The sequence below is a fragment of the Arvicola amphibius genome, chromosome 2, assembly GCF_903992535.2.
Source record: "Arvicola amphibius chromosome 2, mArvAmp1.2, whole genome shotgun sequence".
Taxonomy (NCBI): Eukaryota; Metazoa; Chordata; class Mammalia; order Rodentia; family Cricetidae; genus Arvicola; species Arvicola amphibius.
Window position 1 is genome coordinate 60,248,773 of NC_052048.2, and position 24,863 is coordinate 60,273,635.

General features: G+C 46.1%; 1 protein-coding gene across 1 annotated transcript in view; it reads left to right on the forward strand.

Moving 5' to 3' along the window:
• Positions 1 to 1,731: 1,731 nt before the first annotated feature.
• The window catches only part of Arhgap25 (Rho GTPase activating protein 25), a 77,162-nt gene continuing 54,030 nt past the window's right edge, over positions 1,732 to 24,863 (forward strand). The window contains exon 1 of the mRNA XM_038318969.1: positions 1,732 to 2,132. Coding sequence (XP_038174897.1) covers positions 2,072 to 2,132 — 61 coding nt within the window. The 5' untranslated portion in view covers positions 1,732 to 2,071. The remainder of the gene's footprint in view (positions 2,133 to 24,863) is intronic.

Genomic DNA, 24,863 nt, shown 5'->3' on the forward strand with positions numbered 1-24,863 from the left:
CTTGGATATTGACTTTGGGTTAGTCTGGGCTGCCTCTTGGAGATCTAAGCATATATGTACATAATTTGGAATTCAAAGGTGGTCGATTCTGGAGACACACATAGGGGTTGTTATATACGTGGTATAACTAATGCCCTAGGGCAGCCAAGCTTGTCAAGGTGAAAAGGGTGGAAAAAGAATCTCTGGTGGAATCATGGCTTACAGGCTGGAGAAACAAGAGGGAATTAAAGAGGAACCAGAAAGAGAGCAGAAAGAAAGGGGGCAGAAAACCAGGCCAGCCATGGACCCTGAGGGGCAGATGGAAGGTTCAGAGTTGTGTGACGGGGCAGTGCCCACTTATGTCTGACGCTGCTTGCGGTCCAGCGAGGCAAGCCTAGAGACCTGGCCTGCTGGTTTAGCGACAGAAAAACCACTGGTGTTCTTGAGAAGCCATTCTATGTAGTCCTGGGGACAAGAGCTTCAAATGAGGAATCCAGGAAAGAAAAAGAAGGGAGATAACAAGAAGTTCAACAGTCTTTATTAAAAAAAAATAATTCTCAAAATCAGGCTACAGCCAAAGGAGGAAGTGGCATCAAGAGAGGTTTTTTTAAAAGATGTGAGAAACGATAATGTTGATGGGAAAGACCCAAGAGAAAAAAGAAAGAGGTGATGTAGCTGAGCTAGGGGAGAGGGGAGGGACTCGTGCAGCAGGGAGCAGGAAGCTGGGTCCTCAGTAGACAGCATGAGAGAGGAGAAAAATGCACTCAGAGCTGGCCAGTGGGAAGGGAGCGAGTGGGCCTGAATGTGTGGCCTGTATGCGGTGACTATGTGGAGAGGCCTGGGGTCTGCAAAGACCTTCACTGAAGTCCGCAAAGTCCTTTTGTTAATTGCTACATTTACAGATGAGGGCCTCGAAACAGGAAATAGTCAAGGAACAGACCCAAAGCTGCATAGCAAGATAATTGTAAAGCTGGGATGTGAACACCAGCAATCCATTTCTAGAAGCTTTAACTGCTAGGTCAAGCTGGCCGGGATAAAGATGTGAAAGCCTACCACAAACTGAACTAGGTAGAGTGAAGGCTGAATTAGTGATCGTGGGGTAAATACCATGTGCCAAAAATCTGTACCAGGGGCCTCTGCAACAACTCGGTACACCCACGATCGGTAAGGAGCCCGTTTTTCTAAAGAAGACATTGAAGCCCAGGAAGATTCTTCCAAAGGGTTAGGGAACCTGGGTCATTAGCAGTTGGTCTGGTTGTAAATACCACACCATGTACACAAGGTGGAAGAAGCATTAGCCCTCTGCGTGGCTCTGCCCAGCTGGAATCAACTTTATCAGCGGAGTGCATCCTAGTCCTTCATGCTTCAGGCAGGGTCACAAGGAACCTTTATCCCAAGCAGGTGAGAGCTACGTGGTCCTCACACAGCAGGGATTTTAAAGAATTTTAAAGCTTTCTGCCAGGCTGCCTGAGCACTCTTAGGTGCTGAATGTTTGAGGCAAGAGCACAGGAGTCGAGGCACGTGCTGAGAGCCTTGGGATTCTCTCTCTTTTTAAATTAAAACCACACACAGCCTTATGTCACAAACATGCTCTAGCTTTACAAGAATTTCTAAATGTCTTCTGAGGAAAGTGTGCTCATAACGCCACAACGCTGAAGCCACCCACTTCCTCAAAATTGCAAGGAAGCAGACAGTTAAAAAAAAAAAAAAAAAGCAGAGGCTGTTGTTTATCACAGCTTCGCTTCAGCAAGGCCTGAGATTCTTCCGCGCAGCGCCCTGCTTCCCACAGGGCAAAGCATCAACTGGGATATTTCTGGTAAAACTCAACGCAAAGCAAGATGCCAGCCCTGGGGGACTGTGGGTGGGATTAGGGGAGCTTGGGTGCCATCCCCAAGTGACAGATGGATGGACCTTCCGTCTGAGAGAAAGGAAGAGACACATGGGCAGATGAGCCTGGCACGTAAGAGTGCCCGCGAAGCAATCACTAGGCAGAGAAGGCAGACGAACCGAAGGGAAAATCAGAAAAGCCAGAAGGGCACAGACTGTGACACACTGGCCACTTGACCAGCCACTCACCCAAATCGGAAGCAAGATGTCCCTGAAGTTGCCAAGGAACTGGGATTTCAACTTGAAAGCGGAGGCTGTGAAAATAGGTAGGTCAGGGTCCAGGTCTTTTCCTACGGGGGGGCGGGTGGGGGGGCGGGGGGTCTTATGCTTGAGCGCCCACTATTTGCATGCCGGGCTGTGGGAGCTCAAGTCAGCATGAGCAACAACACTGAGCTGGGTGGAAATTTGCATCCAGGTAGATGTGTTGTCTGAAGTCTCAGAGTGCTCTCCTGCCCAGAGGTGGGGTACACAGGTCAAGGGAACTCTGGTGGTCTTAGGCTGTGCCTTGTATACAAAATTGAGATTTTATTGATTTCTCTGACTCGGGAAGTTGTCTATCAACTGAATGGCTTCAGCAAGAGCACAGAGATTGCAGTATTTAGTGATTCATCTGTGAGTGAGTTTAAGTGAGTGTCACATTTGTGAGCCCAGGGGTCAACAAGGGGCTGCCTACAGGAAGGAGGAGACACGGAGAACGAGGCGAGAGCATGGAGAGAGAGCAGCGTTGTAGAGGAACAGAATGTGAGCGAGCTTAGGAGAGGTGAAACAGACAGACTTGGAACATTCTGAGATGTTCTGGCTCTCATACCATTGTCCCCTAACGACGACAATTACACATTGGCTCAGATCTATTTTTGGTTATTATATAGGTGTCTTTTTGTTTGTATTTTAAGACAGGGTCTTGTTATGTACTTCTAGCTGGCCTGAAACTTGCTATAGAAACTCATATTCATAGAGACCCATCTGCTTTGCCTCAGTGCTGGGATCATCGACATGGCTTGCATACCTAATGTTTCTTTTCCTATTAGATTTTATTTTTAAATTGGTCACAGTCAGATGAAACAATTGGGCTGAAAGTGATTGACTAGGTTACACACACACACACACACACACACACACACACACACACACACACCATCTACACAGTGAGAGAACTTCTTGATTTTAGACATTGGTGTTTGGGTGCTTGCAGCAGCTTGGAAAGATTTTGCTTGGAGGAAAGTTTAGGCCGATGATTCATGGTAGTCGGTGTGTTAAATGGTCCACTGGAAGCTCACAAATGGGAAGCAGGTTAGAAAAAGGGCTTTGAGATTAAACTGAAAGTAAGCCGAGGAGTCATTGATCTTGGTGAGCGGGAGACCACATTACCAAACAAAGCTGGGACTGTGTGCGGAGCTCAGTCCAGAGATGAGGAGCAGGCAAGCAGTCTCTGTCCTGTCCACAAAGCATCCGTGTCTGATGTTCACCCTAAGCAATTCACATCCAGTCTGAAGGTAAAGTCCATGACTGGGTCCTGGTGGAAACGGCCTGCCCTCCTGTGTAAAGGCATCCTGCTCCCTCCTCATCCATGTTCCAGCTGCAACTGGGAAACCCGAGAGAATAAACGTTAGAGTATTTTCAGAGATACAGAAAATCAGCACGTGAGATTCTCAAGCCTGGGGTTAGGTGGAGTGGGATTTTAGATTTCTACCACTGATGAGCCCAGGAGGGGACCCTGGGATCCTGCACTCTTGTGAGCATCCACCTGGTGAGCTTCAGCTTCCAGGGCTAAGTGCACAGGTTAGAGTCACTGTGCACGCAGCACAGGGCACAGGCTAGAGTCACTGCACACAGCATGGGGCACAGGTTAGGGTCACTGCACACAGCATGGGGCACAGGTTAGGGTCAATGTGCAGGCAGCACAGGGCACAGGTTAGGGTCACTGTGTACACAACATGGGGCATAGGTTAGGGTCACTGTACACAGGGCACAGGTTAGGGTCACTGCACACAGCATGGGGCACAGGTTAGGGTCACTGTGTACACAGCATGGGGCACAGGTTAGGGTCACTGTGCATGCATGCAGCACTGAACCTAGTGCCTGCACCAGCTGGGCAAACAGGGTTTGTTGACTGAGTAAAATCTGATTATCAGAAGACCATATTATTTAGTGTTACTTAATAACTTATAATTATAAGTACCTAATATTTAGAGGAGTCTTTGTCATTATCCATGTCATCTACATGTGGCAGTGTCATACAAACCGGCATCTGTGTCATAAGTGGAGGCCCTCTGAGGAGAAAGAGCTTGATTCAGTTGTGAGAGCTTCAGTCCCATCTCCCATGACCAGATACAGCGGTAGAAATGCATCTATATGTCTGAGAAGCCACCTCCATAGGAAGGGCTGTGTATTGGGAGTCTCACAGGGAAGTCAGGGACTGTGGTTTGCTGTCCTGGGTAGTATGATGGAGGGGGATCCAGGCTTCTCTGCCTGGCCACTGTTGACATTTGTGCCTCGGTAATTCTTATTACCAGGGCTTTCCTGAACATTGTAAGACAGTTGGCAGCATCCCTGGCCTCTACCACCACACACCACAGCAACCAAAAATGTCTCCAGACATTGTCAAGTGTCTCATGGAGAGAGGTAGCTGTAATATTTTCCCTGGACCACTCTACCAAAGGGTTCCAGTTATAAGGTCATGGGTATTGGAGCCCATACATCATATAGTTCAGTTTTTAGGAGGCTTTTGTTAAGATGTGACTTGAAGGGGATGAGAGAAAGCTAGGAGTTCCAAGAATGGCTCTTGATGGGAAAACATAAAACCCAACCATCGTGGAGCCCAGCAGGGAGCTGCTTTTCCTTTCGGTTCCTCTAATCTTGAGTGCTGAACCAGGGCAGAGGGAACACCAACATCTCTGAGACTGGGGAGGACTCCGCAGCTATGATTTTTCTCAGAAAATTTAGGGTACCCTTAGAGTAAGTAACAGGACTGCCAGGAGATCCCCACCATGGCTTGGGTGCTCCTGGTGCAGAGATGAGAGAACATGAACAAGGCCACCTTACTCTGACCCATCAATCCTAATGGGGGACAGAAGTCAGAACTAGAGGGTAAAGGCAGCGATCAGGACTTGCGGTGGGACCAGGAGCACATCTTTCTTCTTGGGATGTGGCATCATCCACCGCTTTAGTCTAGCCATTTGGACTATGACAGCCTGCCACTGTGTTCATGTTCACATCTGTTTTTCTAACATTTACACATTTGTACTACCTCCCTTCTGCCTCGCTGTGTGTGTGTGCCATGTGTGTATGTGCACACGGAGGCGAGAGATCAATCTCAGCCATCATTCCTCTCACCGGCCTGGAGTTCACGCAGGCTCAGCTGACAGTTAGCGAGCCCCAGAGATGTGCCTGTCTCTGCTTCTCCAGGGCTGGGATTGCAAACACCAAGCACAGATGGATACACAGATACACAGAAGTGAGCGGATAAAGACATCTCTGAATTACTGAACAGTAGGTAGACAACACAAATAGTAATACTTGACCAATAACCTTATGAAAATATGCAATCTTACTCTTCAGAGGGTGAAAGTAAGAAGCACTGTGGCAATTCATTCTCATCCACTAAATCAAATAAACAAGAAAATTTGGATAATTCCCAGTGTTGTCCATAGCATGGTGCAGGGAGGAATCAAGCCATTGTGGAGAAGTGCTTGACATAGCTAGCCTGAGCTGATGATCCACAGCTCTCCCCATGTTGTCTTTCTCTCCTGAGATCACATCCTAGAGAAGCCCTGTGCATGTCATCAGATTAATGTGCAGGAGAAATCTATGTGTTCATCAGCAAGGGAGTGGTTTAATGCTCGGTAGCATCTTTATGAGATGGAACACGGCACAAGAGCAAATAACTGTGGCTATGCACAAGTGAAACTGACCAGCAGCGACTTATTTTGGAGTTCCCAGAAGAGAGCGAAATGCACTCATATCCAGTTTAAAAAGTACATATGCTTATAGCAAAACTATAAAGGAAAACAGAACTGCCTGGTATAAAATTTAGGGTTATTGCTCTTTTGGGAAAGAAAGGATGGAAACCAGATGTGTGAGGTGCTGGAGGTCCCAGCTCAGCCATCCGCACACGTGTGGTTCTATGTCAAATGAACAACACTGCCACCGCTTCCAGATACATGGCAAACCATCAAAGGCATGCAAGGTTTGTGAACAGTGGTTAACTATGGGGAAAGACTTCATCAGTGAGATGCACTCACACACGAATGCGTTATTACCCCAAGACTTAGACTAAAGGCTTAAACTAAGTGTCGTGTATGAGGAACAAGTGTTACTGTGTCATTAAAAATGCCCCTTCCCAAGTGCTTGACCAAACAAGTTGGCCAAGGTCTTTATACGACACATGATCCTTTAGCAACGGGCTCCAAAGCTCTACGTTAACTGTAGAGGCTCCCCTAGGCTAGGACCCGCCCTTGCTCCCCCACACATCCCACAGATGTCCCAGGGAACAAGTATTTCTTGAGCGAGCTCCATCATTCTACAGCAGCTGGGTCAGCCTGCTGGAGTTCACCTGGACACTGGAGATGCTACTGCTCCCCAGTAAGGCGTTCTGACGCCTCACAGTCCAAAGCCACCTGTTTGTGGGTTCAGCTTTAGAGATCTATTTCTACTTAGTTGTCAAACATAACAGATGCTGATCCAGACCAGCCTGCATCTCCATCACTGAGGTCTATTTTTTGTGGCTTGTGCCACTGTGCTCCCTGTGCTGAAGATTACCACACAGGCAGCAGAGTCCTGGCTAGAAACACACCTTCCTTCACTGTCACCAAGGGGGGGTTCTCAGTCCAGGCACCACACCTGTCTTTCTGCAGAGGTTACATCATTGTCCATTGTCCCTAGGCTATTGTCTACTTACTTCTAAGTTGTTAATGTTAAGTGGGGGATACAGCCTTTCAGTCAGTTGGGTAACGAAGGCCGAATATCCCCTCTGGGTTTCCTGCAGTGGTTGCTGGGAGAGGATGGACTTTTGAGGTACCGGGAAGAAACACCTGTTTTCTACCCACTCACACACTGAGTGCCACCTGCAGACACTGGACAGTCTATACTTCCTGCTAGATTAGGAGCCGAGTGGCAAGGTAGGTGAGTCTCAGAATCCAAGTCTCTTAAATGGGTCTGGGTTGAGATGGCTCTGGCCTGGTCATATCAGCCTTCAGTAGCTCAGGAGTTCTGCCACAGCATGTCTGTCTCACACAGTTCACAAAGCACCATCAGAGTTCCGTGGGAGAAAGCCATGGGAATTCTATGCAGCAGCAGTGGGGAGGATTCAAGGATCTGATGGGAAGGATAAGTTGGTGACAACAGTAACTTGAGGCTGCATTTTCATTTTCTGGCTGCTCAGTCCCCAGTAATCACACAGAAACTTTTATTAATTACAAACTGTTTGACCTATTAGCTCAGACTTATTATTAAGCAGCTCTTACAACTTAAATTCATTTCTATCATTCTATATTTTACTGTGAGACTCGTGGCTTGTTACCTCACATCTTGCTTCTCCAGCAGCTGCTTGCATCTCTCTCAACTCTGCCTTCTTTCTCTTTCTCTGCTTGGATTTCCCACCGAACTATATTCTATCCTGCCCTAGGCCCAAACAGCTTCCTTATTAACCAATGCTAATAAGACATATTTACAGCGTGCAGAAAGGCATCCCATATCAGACACCCACAACTGTCCTTTTACACACAGGATGGCTTGAAAGAGAAAAACTTTGCATAAATTAGCACCATTTGGGGTTACCTAGGTAACATGAGCTATGATATGGGAGGGCACAAAAGACCCCAGCTGTGGCCATAACAACAGAGCCCAAATGACCCCCAGGAGAAACTGAGAAATCATGGACACCACAGTAAGGCCATTCAGGAGGGTCCCATCACAGAGGACAGCAGCGAAGTCTTCAGAAGCCCAGGAAGACCTGAGATAAGAAAGTCACAAAGAGAAAAGAGACTTTGCCTGTCCCCCTCTCCTCATCACCACTTCGCTCCTTGAAGAAAAGACTCTCACAGGATTGGCTGCCAGACCTAGGCAGCTGGCCTGTGTCTTAGGATCCCACGGGTAAGAAGAGGCAGACAGGGAAACAATTGCAAGATTGTGTTGAGAATAGCTGCACGGGTCACAGGAGACATCACTGAGCCAGAAGTCTTCTGCCACCATCTTCCTTCTCAACCGTATCCTTCCATAAGATACTGACCATTATTTCTTAAACTTTCTCTGATTATGAATTTTTTAGCCCAGGGAATTTTTGTGTGATTCCAGGTACATAGGTATTTTAAATTGGTATACAAATCAGTATTTATTGGTATTGATTCTTAAACAAATTTCCAATAAGTCTGTGGTACGCATATAATTTTAGCACTTATTGAAACCAGTTTACACACTGGTGAGAAGGATGTATTCGTTCATTTCTTGCACAGGGGATTCAGTCTTGGCTGAATATTTGATTGCAGAACACAGAGGATCTTCAAGGCTTTTCAGAGCTGTTTTAATACTTTGGTTTTATAACTCAATGCTGAGAATACTACTTTGCATAAATATATAATATAAAATGGCTTGGGGCTGGGAAGATGGCTAAGTGGTTAACCAAACTGTCTGCTCTTGCAGAGGACCCAGGTTTTCTTCCCAACACCCACAGAGCAATTCACAACCATCTGTAACTCTAGTTTCAGGAGACCAGGTGCCTCTTCTAGCCTCTGCAGCCACCACCCATGCATGTGGTGCACATGCATACATGTAGGCAAACACTCATACACACAAAATAAGAAAAAAAAACTTTATAAAAATAAAAAAGAGATGGCAAAAATATGTTTAGGACCATTTCAGAAATTGCTAGAAATTCTGCCCCAATTATAAACCAAAATTCATGAAATGATTTCTTTTAAATGAAACGCAAGTAAGGAACTCAAACAATTTTTAAAACCAAGCATTCCAACACAATCCAATCCAAAACATATATTAATTCGATGCTTACATGCTGAGGAAGGACGGTAGGTAGGAAAGTGGTTTTTAGTTGAAGCATTTTGCTACTACACAATTTTTTTGTACGTGTTGTAAAATCCCTGCCATAATTCCGTGATAATCTCGAGTCTGAGTCAGCTGTATCGGCAGTGCGTGCTGGTTCTCTGCGATGCAGGCTCGGCACAAAGTGCGCATGCTCCGTGTTCAGACCCAAGACTGCAGCACAGCCTGTGATATAGCGCAGGTGAATGCCGTCGCAAGCACCTCACATTCATCCTTTGAGTTTGAGTTAACTTTTTGGCCATTGCATATCCAGGAGGTTTTTACTCTTGCCATGTTTTCCACAGCCCCCACATTAGTTACAAGAACCTCCACGGGGCTACAGCCCGTAGATTAAGAAGCTCTGAGTATAGGGATTTATATTCTTCAGTGAGTCTCAGACTTCCCTTCAGGCCTATGTTAATTTTTCTGTGTGGTGTCTCGTACATATTTTATATCGTTCCTCTTCAAGAAAGGAACCAAACTGGAAGGCCTTGTGATCTAACCCCGGTACCCACTGCTTCCTCTTGCACTTCCCAAGCGTATCACACTGCAGACTTCAGCTGACTTCTTTACTTGCTCACCCTCTCTGCTCTGGGCTTCATCACCCAGTCTGCTGGAAGTCGGTTTATCTCTGGAAAGAATAGACAATGGTCCTTTCAAACAATAACAGAAAAGTTGACTCTTTTGAGATGATATTTGTGGATGCTTCTGAGCTCACGTGATTTAACTCAGTCCTGCCAGCTAACTGGTCGCTTTTATCGAAGAGTTTATTCTTCACTCTGTGGACTACTCTACCTGGAAGAGTTGGCATGGGCATAAGATTGGCATAGGGTTGGACTGTCTGTTGATGATTGATAGACAGGAAGGAGGCCAACATTGCCTTGGATGATGCTGACAGTTGATGGCAGACCTAGAACACATGGCTTAAATTCTGTAATAAGATTCGTAACACCTATGCGTTATGAGAAAGGAATAAAGTCTTTTCCTGCACATCGCATACGTGACGTGCTCAGCAAACATCGTGTCCTTTGTTTATAGACAAGCTCGTCCTTAAGCTTGATCAGACCAGCAGCTGTGCTTGTGTTCCCGGCAGAAGAAAGCCCACTGAGTGTGCTCTGGGCTGTGCTCTCGGGATTTAGTTTTACTACAAAACTTGGTGCAAGTTTTCCAGTTTGGAAGTAAGGACTGCCAAGGGCCAGCAGCTCTGAGATATCACCCCACGTGAGAAAGCTTTCTGAGTCTCCTTCTGATAAGGCACCCATCGGGACCTACTATGTTCCCCTTTCATCTTGGCTTCCAGGACACTGAGTCACGCCAACTTCTACCCACGGATTAGCATACTCGCCTTGCTGGGCCTCAGGGAGAATTTAGGAGTTCTTTGAGAATGATTGTCCATGAGAACATGAAGATCCTACAGCCCCTTTCTCTGATGACAGCATATAAGAGCATGCAATGTATCGGTTCCCCTGCCCATGTGTCCTGTGGGCAGAGCTCATGTTTTTTCGGCAGCAACTTTGCCATCTGAACATTGTGATCTGTCTCAGAGGGGCTTGAAGAGCACATTCGTGATGAGGACCGTTCCTTCCAGTTTTGAAGGAGAACACAGCTCCAAGCACACTCCTTCTCTCTTTAGAGGTTCACGGAGCAGCGGCATCTTTGGTACTTTCGGGCCAGTGACTTCATTCATTCTCCTGCTTGTTTATCCACCAATCTGTTCACTCCTCCAGACAGAAGCTCTCCAGAGGGTGTCCTTGCCTCTCTCTGGGTGTCTCCTGTGTGGAAATCATGTCTCCCCACCCCCGCCCCGCCAACCTTACTAAAGAAAGTCTTCCTTAACCTCTAGCCCATCACAGTCTACAGAAATTGAGTAGATGTGTCCGCGGGATTGGCTAGCTTTGACGAGCTCCGCACTCCTCAGCCACTCCCAAGCGTGCCTAGCCAGATTTTGTTTCTAGATGAGTCCAGGTGCCTCCAGGTTGCCTCTGCCTGAGTGTCCCGTGCTCCTCTGAAACCCACATTTCAGGGTTGTCCACCCCCCGGCACTGAGCTCACTCTGAGCATCCGAGTTCTCCCTTCTATCAGCTATCTCAGTTTCCCTTGGACACAGGGTGGGCTGGGGCCCGCCAAGGTGAATTTTCTACAAGGCCACACACAGCATTTGGGGGTAAAAATGGAACCTGGGAAAGTATTTTTAAGCTGGAATCTTTCTTCTTTCTAGGATCTGAAAGTCCTCCAGAGACTTTGCTCAGCCTATCTGAGGCTGTTTCTCTGGCTTTTAGGCAGCCTTCCCTTCTGCTCACACACTGGCAGCCACATCTGTCACTGTGTTGCCAGGCTATTCCTGGAGTCACACACAATCCCAACCCTTATGTATCCTATATCCAGCTCCTAAGTTTGTCATTCTGGGTTTGGGTATCCATCCAACTCTGCCCCTCCGTCCCCATTGACATGGCTACCACCCTCCCCCTGGGAAGCCTAATCAAATTGCCCAGGTGGGATCAGTTCCCCAGAAAGTTGTTCCATTTTGGTCATTTTTTCTTTATCCTGGTTGATAACTATTATCGGGTGTCTGTTACGTGCTGGACATCACACTCAGCTCAGAACTCTCAGAGATAAAGAGATTCTGACGGTTTCTAGAGATGGCTGCCATGAAAGAGTGGTTTCTGGTCATGGCAAGGATGCTGCGCATGTGAGCTTATGGCAGGTGTGACTGCACACATAAGATCAGGTCATCTACAGTTCCAGCCTGGGCTGGGGAGGAACTCGTGAGGTCCCACCCCTGCCTGAGGAGCTGTTGACAACTGCTGGCTGCAGAGGGAAGGAGAGACAGTTTACCTGTGTCCCCATGTGCGAGTAGACAGTCTAGACACCTCCCACACTCTGGAAGCGCTAAGTGGACTCAGGGGTTTAAAAAAGAAAGTACGAATCTGGGAAGTGAAAGAGGTGTTAGAGCGTATGGGGAGGGAGCGGGCGGGGCAGACTTGGTCAGAACGTACGACATTTCTCAAAAAATTCATTTTGCTTAAAATATTCCCACAGTGCCTTTTACCTGAGGGAAGAGGCCCACCCCACCAGAAAGAATCAGATATACCATAGTGACAATCATGAGATTGTCATGACAACATTTAAAGAGCCAACACAGAGTTTGTCCTATAAGGCCCTTATGTTGATGCCTATCATTCAAGCCTGGGTGGGCCTAAGAAATCTTCCACTCCCAGACTGCATTCCCATTTACAGCCAGCAGAGGTCGCCCACAGACAATGTTCTGTTGTTCCATTGCTACAGAGAGACTTCCTAGATTTTCCTTCCATATACTTTCCCAGAAACCTTGGATTTAACCAGTTCTCCAAACAGCATACATCTCCCCCACGCTTCATCCTTCTATGACCTGAAACGCCTAGCAGTACTGAAAGGAAAACATAACCACCCGCCTTCTCAAGGAAAAAGTAGCCATCCAGATTAAAGGATTTCTTGAACGAAAGGAAAAAGATCTTGATTTGGGAAGCCATTTCTAGCACAGATATGGGGTTGGGATCAGATTTGAGGACAGAGTCCTTGAAGACACATACACGTGGATTGGATTACAAGCTCAACCCTTTGTCACCCCTGACTCTGGACATTCTACATCAGTGTTTGCAGGGGAGTCACTCTGCTGCTTTGTAGGCTATTAGGCAAAGTCTCCTGTAACAAGGACAGGCCACTCACTGTACACTGTGCCATCTCTGACTTCACCTAAGTGACCCCACATCCTGTATACTTAGTTTACCTCATCCTACCCATTCTCTGACATCACCCCCCACCACTCTGAACATCCTAGAGAAAATCTAACCACTGGGCAGTCTGGTTCTACTTCAGGCTTATGCTCATCACCCTAAATGGGCAATTACAGAGTCACTGAGAGCCTGACTGATTATCTGTATATGATTGCAAAATATCTGTGACTAGTAATGCTAACGTTGAGATTTGTGCCTCACAACACTGGGTGCCGGGAATCCCAATGCCAAGGTTGTTGGTGGTGAAAAGCTATTGCATATAGATAGCACTACCACTGGCGTGATGGGAGGTGGGTACCACTGGCGTGATGGGAGGTGGGTACCACTGGCGTGATGGGAGGTGGGTACCACTGGCGTGATGGCAGGTGGGTACCACTGGCGTGATGGCAGGTGGGTACCACTGGCGTGATGGCAGGTGGGTACCACTGGCGTGATGGCAGGTGGGTACCACTGGCGTGATGGCAGGTGGGTACCACTGGCGTGATGGCAGGTGGGTACCACTGGCATGATGGGAGTGGGTACCACTGACGTGATGGGAGGTGGGTAAAGAGAGGTCACACACTATGAGTTCAGAAGGTGGAGGAACAGAAGAGGGCAAACCTGCTTCCTTAAAACATTTTGTAAGGGTCCTGAATCAGTCAGCTGTCTGCCGAAGAGTCAAAATGTCCAAGAAGATACTTGAAGGGAAAACAAAAACTTATTTCACCCTGTTCTAAAGATCTCTGTCCACTGTTGTCTAGTCTTATCTCTTTGGTGTGAAGTGAGATCAAACATCAGGGAGGACTGATAGCTGAGCAAAAATGGTCATGTCATGGTGGGCAGGAAGCAGGGGGGGATGGGGCAGGGACTATAGACAAGATGTGCCCTCCAGAGGGGCGCCCCACATCCTCTACCCAGATCCAGCTCCCCAGAGCCCACGAGGCTTTCCAGAGTCAGTGGATGAATCCACTGTACGGTCAGCATCCTTAAGACCCAGAACTACTCAATAGCACCACCAGCTAGAGGCTAAGCCTCCACACAGCGTCCTCAGGGCACAGCTCACATCGATGCTGTCCTTAACTCTGTCCTCAAGGGCAGCGCTCTCCTTGCTCAACAGCTTGCTAAGGCATAGCTACTTTGGGGGTTGAATTTCAATATGAATTTGGAAGGGGCGTTCATCACTCAGACCATGGAATCTATCAACCAAGGTTACTTTTCTTTGCCCTAAAGTCTTGCTGCTGAAGGTAGTTAATCGTGATTGCCAACCTGATTGGATAAGGGCCCCTGGGATGAGAACCTGATGGGATAAGGGCCCCTGGGATGAGAACCTGATGGGATAAGGGCCCCTGGGATGAGAACCTGATTGGATAAGGACCCCTGGGGTGAGATGAGTAAGACACAGCTGTGGGCGTGTCCATGAGGGAGTTTCTAGAATCCCCTAGAACCTAGTTTGCCCTAGGAACCCAGAAGGAATTTAAAAGGAGGAGAATGAGAGAGAGCTCTGTGGGAGCTACTTTCTCTCTTGGCCCCCTGGCCACCATGGGTTCCCTTGCTGCCCCATAATAACTAACACTTTGAAACCGAGAGCCAGAGAAAATTGTCCAGTTTTCCTCTTAGGTATTTATCATGCTTTTTCCTTCTCGGGGTCTTAACAATTCCTCATACTCTTTCTCAGACTTTTATATTTCAAAATGAAAAATGTGGCAGTGAAGTGAGAATTGTCCCCCTCTCCTAACACAGAGATTTTACCTGTCCCTACTTTTACCTCCAGTCTCCCTCCTCCCACTCTCACCAGTCTCCCTCCTCCCACTCTCATCATCAATCTCTCTTCTTAACTCTTTTTTATTGATTTTATTGAGCTCTACATTTTTCTCTGCTCCCCTCTCTGCCTCTCCCCTGCCGTTCAACCCTCTCCCATGACCCCATGCTCCCAATTTACTCAGGAAATCTTGTCTTTTTTACTTCCTATGTAAAATAGAACCATGTATGTCTCTCTTAGGGTCTTCATTGTTGTCTAGATTCTCTGGGATTGTGATTTGTAGGCTGGTTTTCTTTGCTTTATGTTTAAAAGTTACTTATGAGTGAGTATATGTGATAATTGTCTTTCTGGGTCTGGGTTACCTCACTCAATATGATATTTTCTAGCTCCATCCATTTTCCTGCAAATTTCAAGATATTATTTTTTCTGCTGTGTAGTACTCTGTTGTATAAATATACCATATTTTCCTTATCCATTCTTTGGGCAAAGGGCATTTAGGTTGTTTCCAGGTTCTGGCTATGACAAACAATGCTGCTATGAACATAGTTGAGCACATGTCCTTGTGGCACGATTGAGCATCCTTTGGGCATATGCCCAATGTGGTATTGCTGGGTCTTGAGAAAGGTTGTTTCCTAATGTAGAAGGAGCGGCAGCCTGCATCCCACCACCCGGATCCCGCACGGCTAGCTTTACACCCAAAATAACAACACACAAATTGTATTCATTTAAACACTGCCTGGCCCATTAGTTTTAGCCTCTTATTGGCTAACTCTCACATCTTGACTAACCCATATTTAGTAATCTGTGTAGCACCACGAGGTGGTGGCTTACCAGGAGAGATCTTAACCTGTGTCCTACTCAGAGAGGAGAGGCATGGCAACTGTCTGAGGCGTCTGCCTGACTCTGTTTTTTTCTCCCACAATTCTGTTCTGTCTACTCCACCTACCTAATTTTCTGTCCTATTAGAGGACCAAAACAATTTCTTTATTAACCAATGAATATAACACATAGACAGATGACCCTCCTCCATCATCCTAATTTTCTGAGAAATCGCCACACTGATATCCAAAGGGGCTGTACCAGCTTGCATTCCCACCAGCAATTTAGAAGTGTTCCCTTTCCCCATAACCTCTCCAGCATAAGTTGTCATCAGTGTTTTTGATCTTGGCCATTCTTCCAGGTGTAAGATAGAATCTCAGAGTTGTTTTGATTTCTCATTTTTCTGATGGCTAAGGATGTTGAACATTTCCTTAAGTGCCTTTCAGCCATTTTTGAATCCTCTGTTGAGAGTTCTCTGTTTAGGTCTGTATTCCATTTTTTATTGAATTATTTACTTTTTGATGACCAATTTCTTGAGTTCTTTGTATATTTTGGAGATCAGTCCTCTGTGTGATGCGGGGTTGGTGAAGATATTTTCCCATTCTGTAGGCTGTCATTTTGTCTGTTGACCATGTTCTTTGCTTTACAGAAGCTTTTCAGTTTCAGAAGGTCCCATTTATTAATTGTTTCCCTCAGTGTCTGTGCTACTGGGGTTATATTTAGGAAGTGGTCTCCTGTGCCAATGCATTCAAACGTACTTCTCACTTTATGAGGTTGGCTTTATGTTGAGATCTTTGATATATTTGGACTTGAGTTTTGTGCATGATGATAGATATGGGTCTATTTTCATTCTTTTACATGTTGATATCCAGTTATGCCAGCCCCATTTGTTAAATATGCTTTCTTTTTTCCATTTTTTATTTTTTGATTCCTTGTCAAAAATCAGGTGTTCATAGGTTTGTGAATTAATATCCAGGTCTTCAATTCAGTTCCATTGGCCCTCCTGTCTGTTTTTATGCTAATACCAGGCTGTTTTCAGTACTGTGGCTCTGTAATAGAGTTTGAAGTCAGGGATTGTGATGCCTCCAGAAGTTCTTTTATTGTACAGGATTGTTTTGGCTATTCTGGGTTTTTTGGTTTTTTTTTTTTTTTTGCTTTCCACATGAAGTAGAGTTCTGTTCTTTCAAGGTCCGTTAAGAAGTTTGCTGGGATTTTGATGGGCATTACATTGAATCTGTAGATTGCTTTTGGTAAGATTGCCATTTTTATTATGTTAATTCTGCCTACCCAAGAGCATGGGAGATCTTTCCACTTTCTGGTGTCTTTTTCAATTTCTTTCTTTAAAGATTTAAAGTTCTTGTCATACAAGTCTTTCACTTGTTTCTCAGGTACATTTGATTGAAATTTTTTCCCAACTCTTTACTCTGAGGCAATGTCTGTCTTTGAGGTTGAGGTGTGTTTCTTGTATGCAGAAGGAGGATAGATTCTGTTTTCATATCCAATCTGTTAGCCTGGATCTTTTTTGATCTAGCCTATTTAGTGTTCTGTAAGCTTCTTGTATCTTTGTAGGCATATCTTTCTTTAGGTTCAGCAATTTTTCTTCTATGATTTTGTTAAATATATTTTCTGTGCTCTTTGACTCAGAGTTCTTTTCCTTCTATACCTATTCTTGGTTTGGCCTTTTCATGGTATCCCATATTTCCTGGATATTTTGTGTTAAGCATTTTTTTTTTCAAGACAGGGTTTCCCTGTAGTTTCTAGAGCCTGTCCTGGAACTAGCTCTTGTAGACCAGGCTGGCCTCAAACTCAGAAATCCGCCTGCCTCTGCCTCTGCCTCCCGAGTGCTGGGATTAAAGGCGTGCGCCACCACCGCCAGGCTTTGTGTTAAGCTTTTGTTAGATTTAATGTTTTCTTTGACTGATGAATCTATTTCCTCTATTGTATCTTCAGTGCTGGAGATTCTCTCTTCCATCTCTTGTATTCTGATGTTTATGCTTGCTTTTGTGGTTCCTGGTTGTTTTCTCATGATTTCTCTTTCTATAATTCTCTCAGCTTGTGTTTTCTTGTCTCTATTTCAGTTTTCAAATCTTGAATAGTTTCTTTCATATTTTTGATTGCTTTTTCTTGGTTTTCTTTAAGGGATTTGTTGATGTCTTCCATTTTTTAAAAATATGTCTTTTCCTCCATTTCGTGAGATATTTTTTTATTTCCTCTTTAAGGGCCTCAAACATTCTCCTAAAGTTATTTTTTACATTATTTTCTTCTGCTTCATTTATATGTGGTTGTTCAAGTCTTGCTGTTGTAGGGTCACTAATTTTTACTAGTGTCGTGTTGTTCTTTGTGGTGTTGACTGTGTTCTTACCTTGTCTACCCATCTTTTCCTCTGATTGGTGTAGTTGGGGCTGTCTGTGACTCTGGTGATTAATCTTCCAGGTGCCAGTGGATCCAAGGCTCAGATGTTTGCTCCTCATGGTGCAGTCAGGACTAGGTTCCAGTCACCCTGTTGCTTACTTTGTGTTCCTGGAGGTCACTCGGTGTTCCTGGGGTTCGATTTGCATTACTAGGGGTAGTTCAAGCCTGCTCTCTTGGAGATTGCTTGCTTGGGGCTCTTTCTGCTGAGGTTGCTTCCTTGAACCTGCTCTGGCAGAGATTCTGGCTCAGGCCTACTCCCTTGGAGGTCCCAGACTCATGCCTAGACCCGCACCTCCTCCCACCCTCACCAGTCTCCCTCCTCCCACTCTCACCAGTCTCCCTCCTCCCACTCTCACCAGTCTCCCTCCTCCCACTCTCACCAGTCTCCCTCCTCCCACTCTCACCAGCCTCCCTCTTCCCACTCTTGTTCCATGCCATATTCTCCACACCAGGCTCAACTCAGCAGTTCTTTAAAAGAATCAAATCGTGTATTTGTTCCTTCAAACTATCAATGCATTTAGAATTAAATTAAAAATCATGGTCTCCATCTATAGGCTAGGCCTGCCCCTACCAACCCAGCAGCCAGAGCTCTGGTGCTATTGTCTGTGCCCAGGCACACTGACTTCCAGTTCAGCATGTGCTCTGCTTGGGGTATTCTCAAGGCTGGGCCTTTGTTCTCCTTGAAATACCCTTTCAGAGATTTACCATGGCCTCCCCACTACTCATTCAGCTTTAGTGAAAGCACATCTTTTCAGAGAAAGTGTCTGATGAGCTCCAGCGTCTCAGCATCCCACTCTCGGTGTCTTCCTGATGATGTGACTTTAAGTCTGAAATGATCTCATTTGTTGGTATAACTGCACTGCAATATCCCTATAGTCAAGGCTTTGTCTATTTCTTTTACTTTCAAATTCCCCAGGAGTCAGGATACACCTTCACATGGCAGCTACCACCAAAAATGTTGTGGGATAAGTGTTTTTTTCTGATTTTCCTTTATCACTAAATTAAAATGAGGCCAAAGCATATTTATTTATTTTAGTTATCTCTAGTTGTTATTCTTTTTTTAAGATTTATTTATTATGTATGTATACAGCATCTGCCTGCATGTATCCCCAAAGGCCAGAAGAAGGCACCGGATCTCATTATAGATGGTTGTGAGCCACCATGTGGTTGCTGGGAATTGAACTCAGGACCATCTGGAAGAACAGTCAGTGCTCTTAACCTCTGAACCATCTCTCAGCTCCTCTAGTTGCTATTCTTATCAGTGTCAGAGCAGTGGCTTGATGTGGAGCTTGTTCTGGCATCCTTACAGAAAGAGGTGACTGAGCATGTAAACATTCTGAGGCCTAGCATCTCTATGACTGCCTGGGATGGCAAGGAATACTTCTTGCTCCATCATCAGAGCAGAATTCCTCCACTTGAGACTTTGTAGGCAGGGTCTGTGGGTATCCTTTACACCTGCCTTCCCTTCCCTGCTCATCTCTAACTGGGCATTGGTTTTCTTCTTTACTGTCTAGGGAGCGGCCAACCCAGGAACTTAAGAACAATTTTAAACAGAGGGCTAGAGGTAAGATCAATAATGTAGCTTAGTTTTCCTCATTGGACAAAAATTAATTCACACTCATAGGGTGGTTTTCTGTTTTTGAGAATTCCACTTAAAACCCTGGAAATTTCAGCTTGAAAAGACTGGTAGCCAAGGGGAGCTTACCAACTACATACCCAGAAAATACCTTCATTGCCTGTCTATGATGGATGATAGCATGCTTGCTCCTCTAGACACTTCATCCCACCTCCCTGTGGAGAGGTTGAAAAACTAATCAGGGACTCTCTTGCAGCTAGAATTCTGGAACCAGATTACTTGTATTGATTAAATTAGCTAGATAAGATCAGTTAAGGGAAGGTGTCTTCCTGTGGTTCCACCATGGCCTTGTCCACGGCTGGCCAAGCAAGATCTCTAGAATTTCCTAGAAGCTAAGCTTCCAGTTCAGCCTTATGTCCATGCCACCAGAGCTGTGGCAGTCATCTCAATGGTGAGGCAGTTCCCCATGAGGTGGTTATGACTTCCTCTGACAATGGAAGAAGCAAGTGTCCTGGCTTGTGGAGGTATTCTAGGTGAAAACTCACTCCTTCAGTTCCTCCAAACATTCTATGACCATCCAAGTCTTCATAAATCAGTTCTTTCTTGCACTAAACTCTGATTCCTACACTGTTCCATGCTGTGTTAGCAGAAATTTTGCACATAATTCTCTTCTCTACCCAGATCAGCCTCCCCACACTATCAATGACTACTTCCCCAGTCACTGGTACTCCGAGCATCTCAATAGCCAGTCAGTGCCTACAATCTCAGTGATACATCATGCCATTCAGACCATTCACTTAGCAAGAGAGAAATCTATACCACTCTTGCTAGCGTTTCTATGGATATTTGCATAGAAAACCCTTTAATGATGGCCTTCTGTATTAGTTACTTTTCTCATTGGGGTGACAAACAGAACCAGCTTAAGGTGAGACAAGTTTACTTTGGTTCATGGTTTTGAGGAACTTCAGGTTATTATCGGTGTGTTGGGGAGAGGTATAACGGCATGAAGGACTGGAGCCAGCAGTGTGCATAGCTTTCAAAGGCCCGCCTCTAGGGACTTCTTTGTGCCCATCAAGCCCTATCTGCTAAAGGCTCTACAGTCTTCAAAATGGTGCCATAGCTTGGGACTGGGCATTCAGACATCGGCCAGTCAGGACAAATCAGATTGAAACTGTAACACCTTGCATCCCTGGTCATCCTGAGTACCTCCTCTGTGGGAGTCTCCTTCTTGTCTCATTAATAGCTAAGATCCTCTGCCCATGTGCCAGCTTTGCAGTGTGCACTGGCAGCCTCCTGACCACCTCTAGCCTGTGTGTACATGCTTTGCTTCTTTTCTTTTTCCCGTGAGAGCCTGTTATGTATTAACACTTTCATGGTTCAGTGCAATCACCCAGGCTCCAGCAAATCAAACAGCAGTGATTTTAGGCTCTAGGGATGAGTGCCCTCTACCTCTCCCCTGATTAGCAAATTTGACTGCCCTGGGAGCCTCTGGTACATTTCCACACCAGAGATGCCAACCAAAGTGACCTGGGGTAGGAGCTGGAAAGTTAGAGATTTTAGATTTTTAAATAAGTTATACTATTGTGTGTGTGTGTGTGTGTGTGTGTGAGAGAGAGAGAGAGAGAGAGAGAGAGAGAGAGAGAGAGAGAGAGAGAGAGAGAATGGATTGTGCCACGATGGGCCTGCCAGCCAGAGGAGACCTTTTAGGGGTCGAGTCTCTCTCTACTGTGAGGTCTAGAGCCTGAAGTCCTGTGGTCGGGCTTGCACAACAAACGATTTTACCTACTGGGCCATCTCACCAGACCTAGAAACTCAGACTTTCATCAGCTCAAGGGATCAAACATGCAGCAAAGTTTTGAGGTTTGCTGCTGTTGGTGTGGCGTGGGCAGGCTCAGCACCATGCAGCATTTATGTTGAGTGGAGGGAGGATCTGCAGCAGGACCTGAGAGCTTATAATTACGTTGCTCCATTGCAGCAGTGATTTTGACTTTTGAAACCGTCTCCTTTCTAACAGTGTATATTCCAGTAAAGGGCTGCTTGTATTCTAGAGTAAAGCTTGAGTAATATGCAGCTGACCTTGAGAGAACACTAACAGAGTTCTGTTGAAACCAAGGGGGATGGGTTCTCTCTGTGTGTGGAAGGGTGTGAAGGGACTGTAGAGACTGAGCCATGTGTCTACAGGTCCAGGGAAAGGAGGAGGCTGCACCCCTTTTCCCTCCTGCACCCCTTTTCCTCCCTTGACTGTAGAGCCTCTAAGAACATCACTGTGGACTCCAGACCATTTGTTCATTGTTTCTCACTTATACTTGTTGGTGGGGGGCAGCTTAACCCTGACCGTAAGGATTAAGACATGTTTGTCCTCAGTTGTCCACAGAAACAGGAGGATGTGCTCACACTGGGTGGTAAGGCTGTCGGCTTTTTTCTGAGTTTGTCTGGTTTTCTCGTTCCCAACACAAGCCTCATGGACAAAGATTTTGGATGGAGATGAGCGGGGTGGGAGGGACCAGGACTCCAGTGTGTGAAGCGGAAACGTGGTGCTAAGGGCAAAATGGAAAGTCGGAGGGTACTAGACACGACTAAACACAGCTAAGCACCACACTAGCATTTGGTATGGCCTAAGAAGGCAAGTCCTGCCCCCTAGTGGCCAACAATTTTCCCCTCCCTTTTCTCACACATGATCTGCTAGCTCCCTTTCTGTTCCAAATGATGTCAGAGTAGCTTAAATGATCCCTAGATAACATGGATATCAAGATTTTCCCCTTTGTGCTCATGGGCTGTTTCAGGGAATCCACGCCCCCTAGAGGTTGAATAAAGTAATGCACGTGAACTCGCCTATTCCCCAATGAGGTCTGTAACCTCACAAAGAATAAAAACATTGCTGTATGTTTCTAAGTGCAAAGACAGCCCTTCCCTCTTAAGAAGCGAGGCGGCAGGGACTTCTGTTGATGTTCTCGCTAGGCTGTGCAGGTGGCCACAGCCTCTTCCGTAGTTAAGGCACCATGGTAGTATAGACTTCACTGTTGAGCGGGAGGGCGTATCCTGCTCCTGCGGCCACATATTTGGTCCTTATAAAGGATGGCAGGAAAATCACGTTCCACCTCCTCACGTCTGAAGAGACACTGGATTTGCTTCTGACTGGTAGAGATTAACACATAGACTGCTGTGAATATCTGCCTAGAGACGTCCTGTGACCACAAAGCCTCATTTCTCTTGGGTACACGCTGAGGAGTGTGACTGCTGATGAACCTGAGCTTAACTCCGTAAGACACTTGTCAGTTGTCTGTCAAAGTGGCACTGCCGCTTCCTGTCTGGCCAGCCTCCTCGGAGAGCGCCTGCAGCTCCCGGCTTGCCAGGCTGCCTTTCAGCTTTGCCCTATGCATGCTAATATGCTTGTGTTGGCATCACACTGGGGTTTTATTTTACGTTTTCCTAGTGAGTAATGATGGATAGCGTCTTTTCATCTGACAAAGTGTCACTCCAAATAGTTTGGCCATTTTTAAGACTGGCATGTTTTCTCGGTGATGTCTTTGAAGAGTTCCCCCTCCTCTCTTCTCCTTCTCCTCTCCTCTCGTCTTCCCATCCCCTTCTCTTCTTCCGCCCTCTCCTTTTTTTTCTTTTTTGGAGAATATTTTCTTAAATTCTCTGTAGGAAGGTATCAGACTGGGAAGTTAGCGGAGTGTTATCTGCAGGCAAGAATCTGCAAAAGTATGTTCTAAATTCAAGTCTTCAGTCAGATGTGTGAGGGGAGGCACTTCCTCCCGCTCGGCCACCTGCTTTTCAGTCTCTTAGTGCCTGTCAAAGAGTGAAAAGTGCTGCTCCCGCTGGAATCCTGTGTCAACCTTTCCCCATGTTGGTTTTGGTGTCGAGTGTGGCCTCGGTGATCTCAGCTCAGGAGACTCTGGGAGTAGCAGATCCCTTCCATAAATACCCGGGACTCCGCGCCTTTCCTTCGCCTCCTTCCTGCAGTGGCTTGTAAACATCTTTTATGTCTTCCACCCTAGCACTGCCCACGAGGACACGCCACAATTAGACATAACAAATATGGGTTTCCCGTGTCTGAACTCTCCGCCTTCCTTTCCTAGGCCTCCCAAAGATTATAAAAGCAGCCTTTCTCAAAGTATCTTTTATCACTCAGACAAAAGTGCTGGAAGATTGGGTAGCTAGTGCAAACTTTATAGCAGAACACTCTAGAATATCACTCTGCATCCTCTAGAAGCTCATGCCCCCCCAAACGCTTCTACCCTGCAAATAACAAAAGTCAGACACAAGCAGCTGGCATTTCCCTTTTAAGGCAGTGGCCGTTTGTTTATATCTGTGTTGTAGAACCTCTTCCCCTGTATGAAGGGTGCAGATATTCTTGGAGGCTTTTCCTGAATCTAAGTGCAACTTCCTCCTGCTTCCCGTGGATCTGATTTTAAGTCAGCCCCTTTCGCAGCTGATGTGAGAAGGAAATGCCAAGGAAGAGAGGCAGAGATGATGGCTGAGCTAAGGAGAAAGAGAACGATTCACCCAGAAGCACAGGAAACAATGGCTTTCTCCCCATCTTATTTTCAGTTCACGTGACTATTTCCTCGTGCCATTGAGAACCTCCTCGGTAGAAGTACTTGCTGCATAAACCTGTTGGCTTCCATTTGCCCCCCCCCCCCCGCATCCAGGCTCCACAGTGGACATAGAGAATAGTTGCCCTTTGACCTCCAGTTATACACACGTGCACCATGACGTGTGCGCACATGCTCACACATATGCGTGTGCACAAACACGTGCATCAGACATCCAATAATAATGAACAAAAATTAAACATTTCCTGTTTTTCTAATTGTATCCCAACTCAGTTTATTATAAATTATACATAAGCTATTTTATTTTTGACAAATTTCTACTTTTTGGCTAGATCTAGTTGAACGGAAATAACCCATAGAGGATCTGGGACAGCAGGAACACAACACAGACATCTATATTCCTACCTGGGCGTCAACAATGCAGAATCCACCTAGTGTGACTATTTGGGGACCCAAGTCTCATGGAGGCTTCAGTTTGCCAGGAGAAGGTTTGGGTGGCAAATTGTGCTTAATTTTGGAAAATCCAGGTCTTTGCACATGCGTACTCACTGGTTCCCCACTACCAGCCCTGTGCCAGGCAGCTACAAATGCATCCCCGGAGCAGCTCTCTGCAGCAGGGGTGGAAAAAAGATCGAGTTACTAAACGATAGGGATCTGTGCTCTGACTACAAACACACAGGCAGAAAACCCTGGAGAGGGGACAATCTGGTTTCCAGAGTCACATTATTAAGTTCAAATGGTGGGTCTATCTCCCTCTCTCCCTCCTTCCCTCCCTCTCTCCCTCCCTCTCTCCCTCCCTCCCTCTCTCCCTCCCTCTCTCCTTCCCTCCCTCTCTCCCTCCCTCCTTTCTTCCTTCCCTCCCTCTCTCCTTTCCTCCCTTCCTTCCTCCTCCCTCCCTCCCCTTCCTCCCTCCTTCTCTCCCTTCTTTCCTTTTTTCAGGAAAAAAATCACAAATTATATAAATAAACAAGAAAGCATGGCCCATTCAAAAGGGAAAACAGATCAGCAGAAACTGTCTGTGAAAAGGAAATAGAAAAGCCGGGCGGTGGTGGCGCACGCCTTTAATCCCAGCACTCGGGATGCAGAGG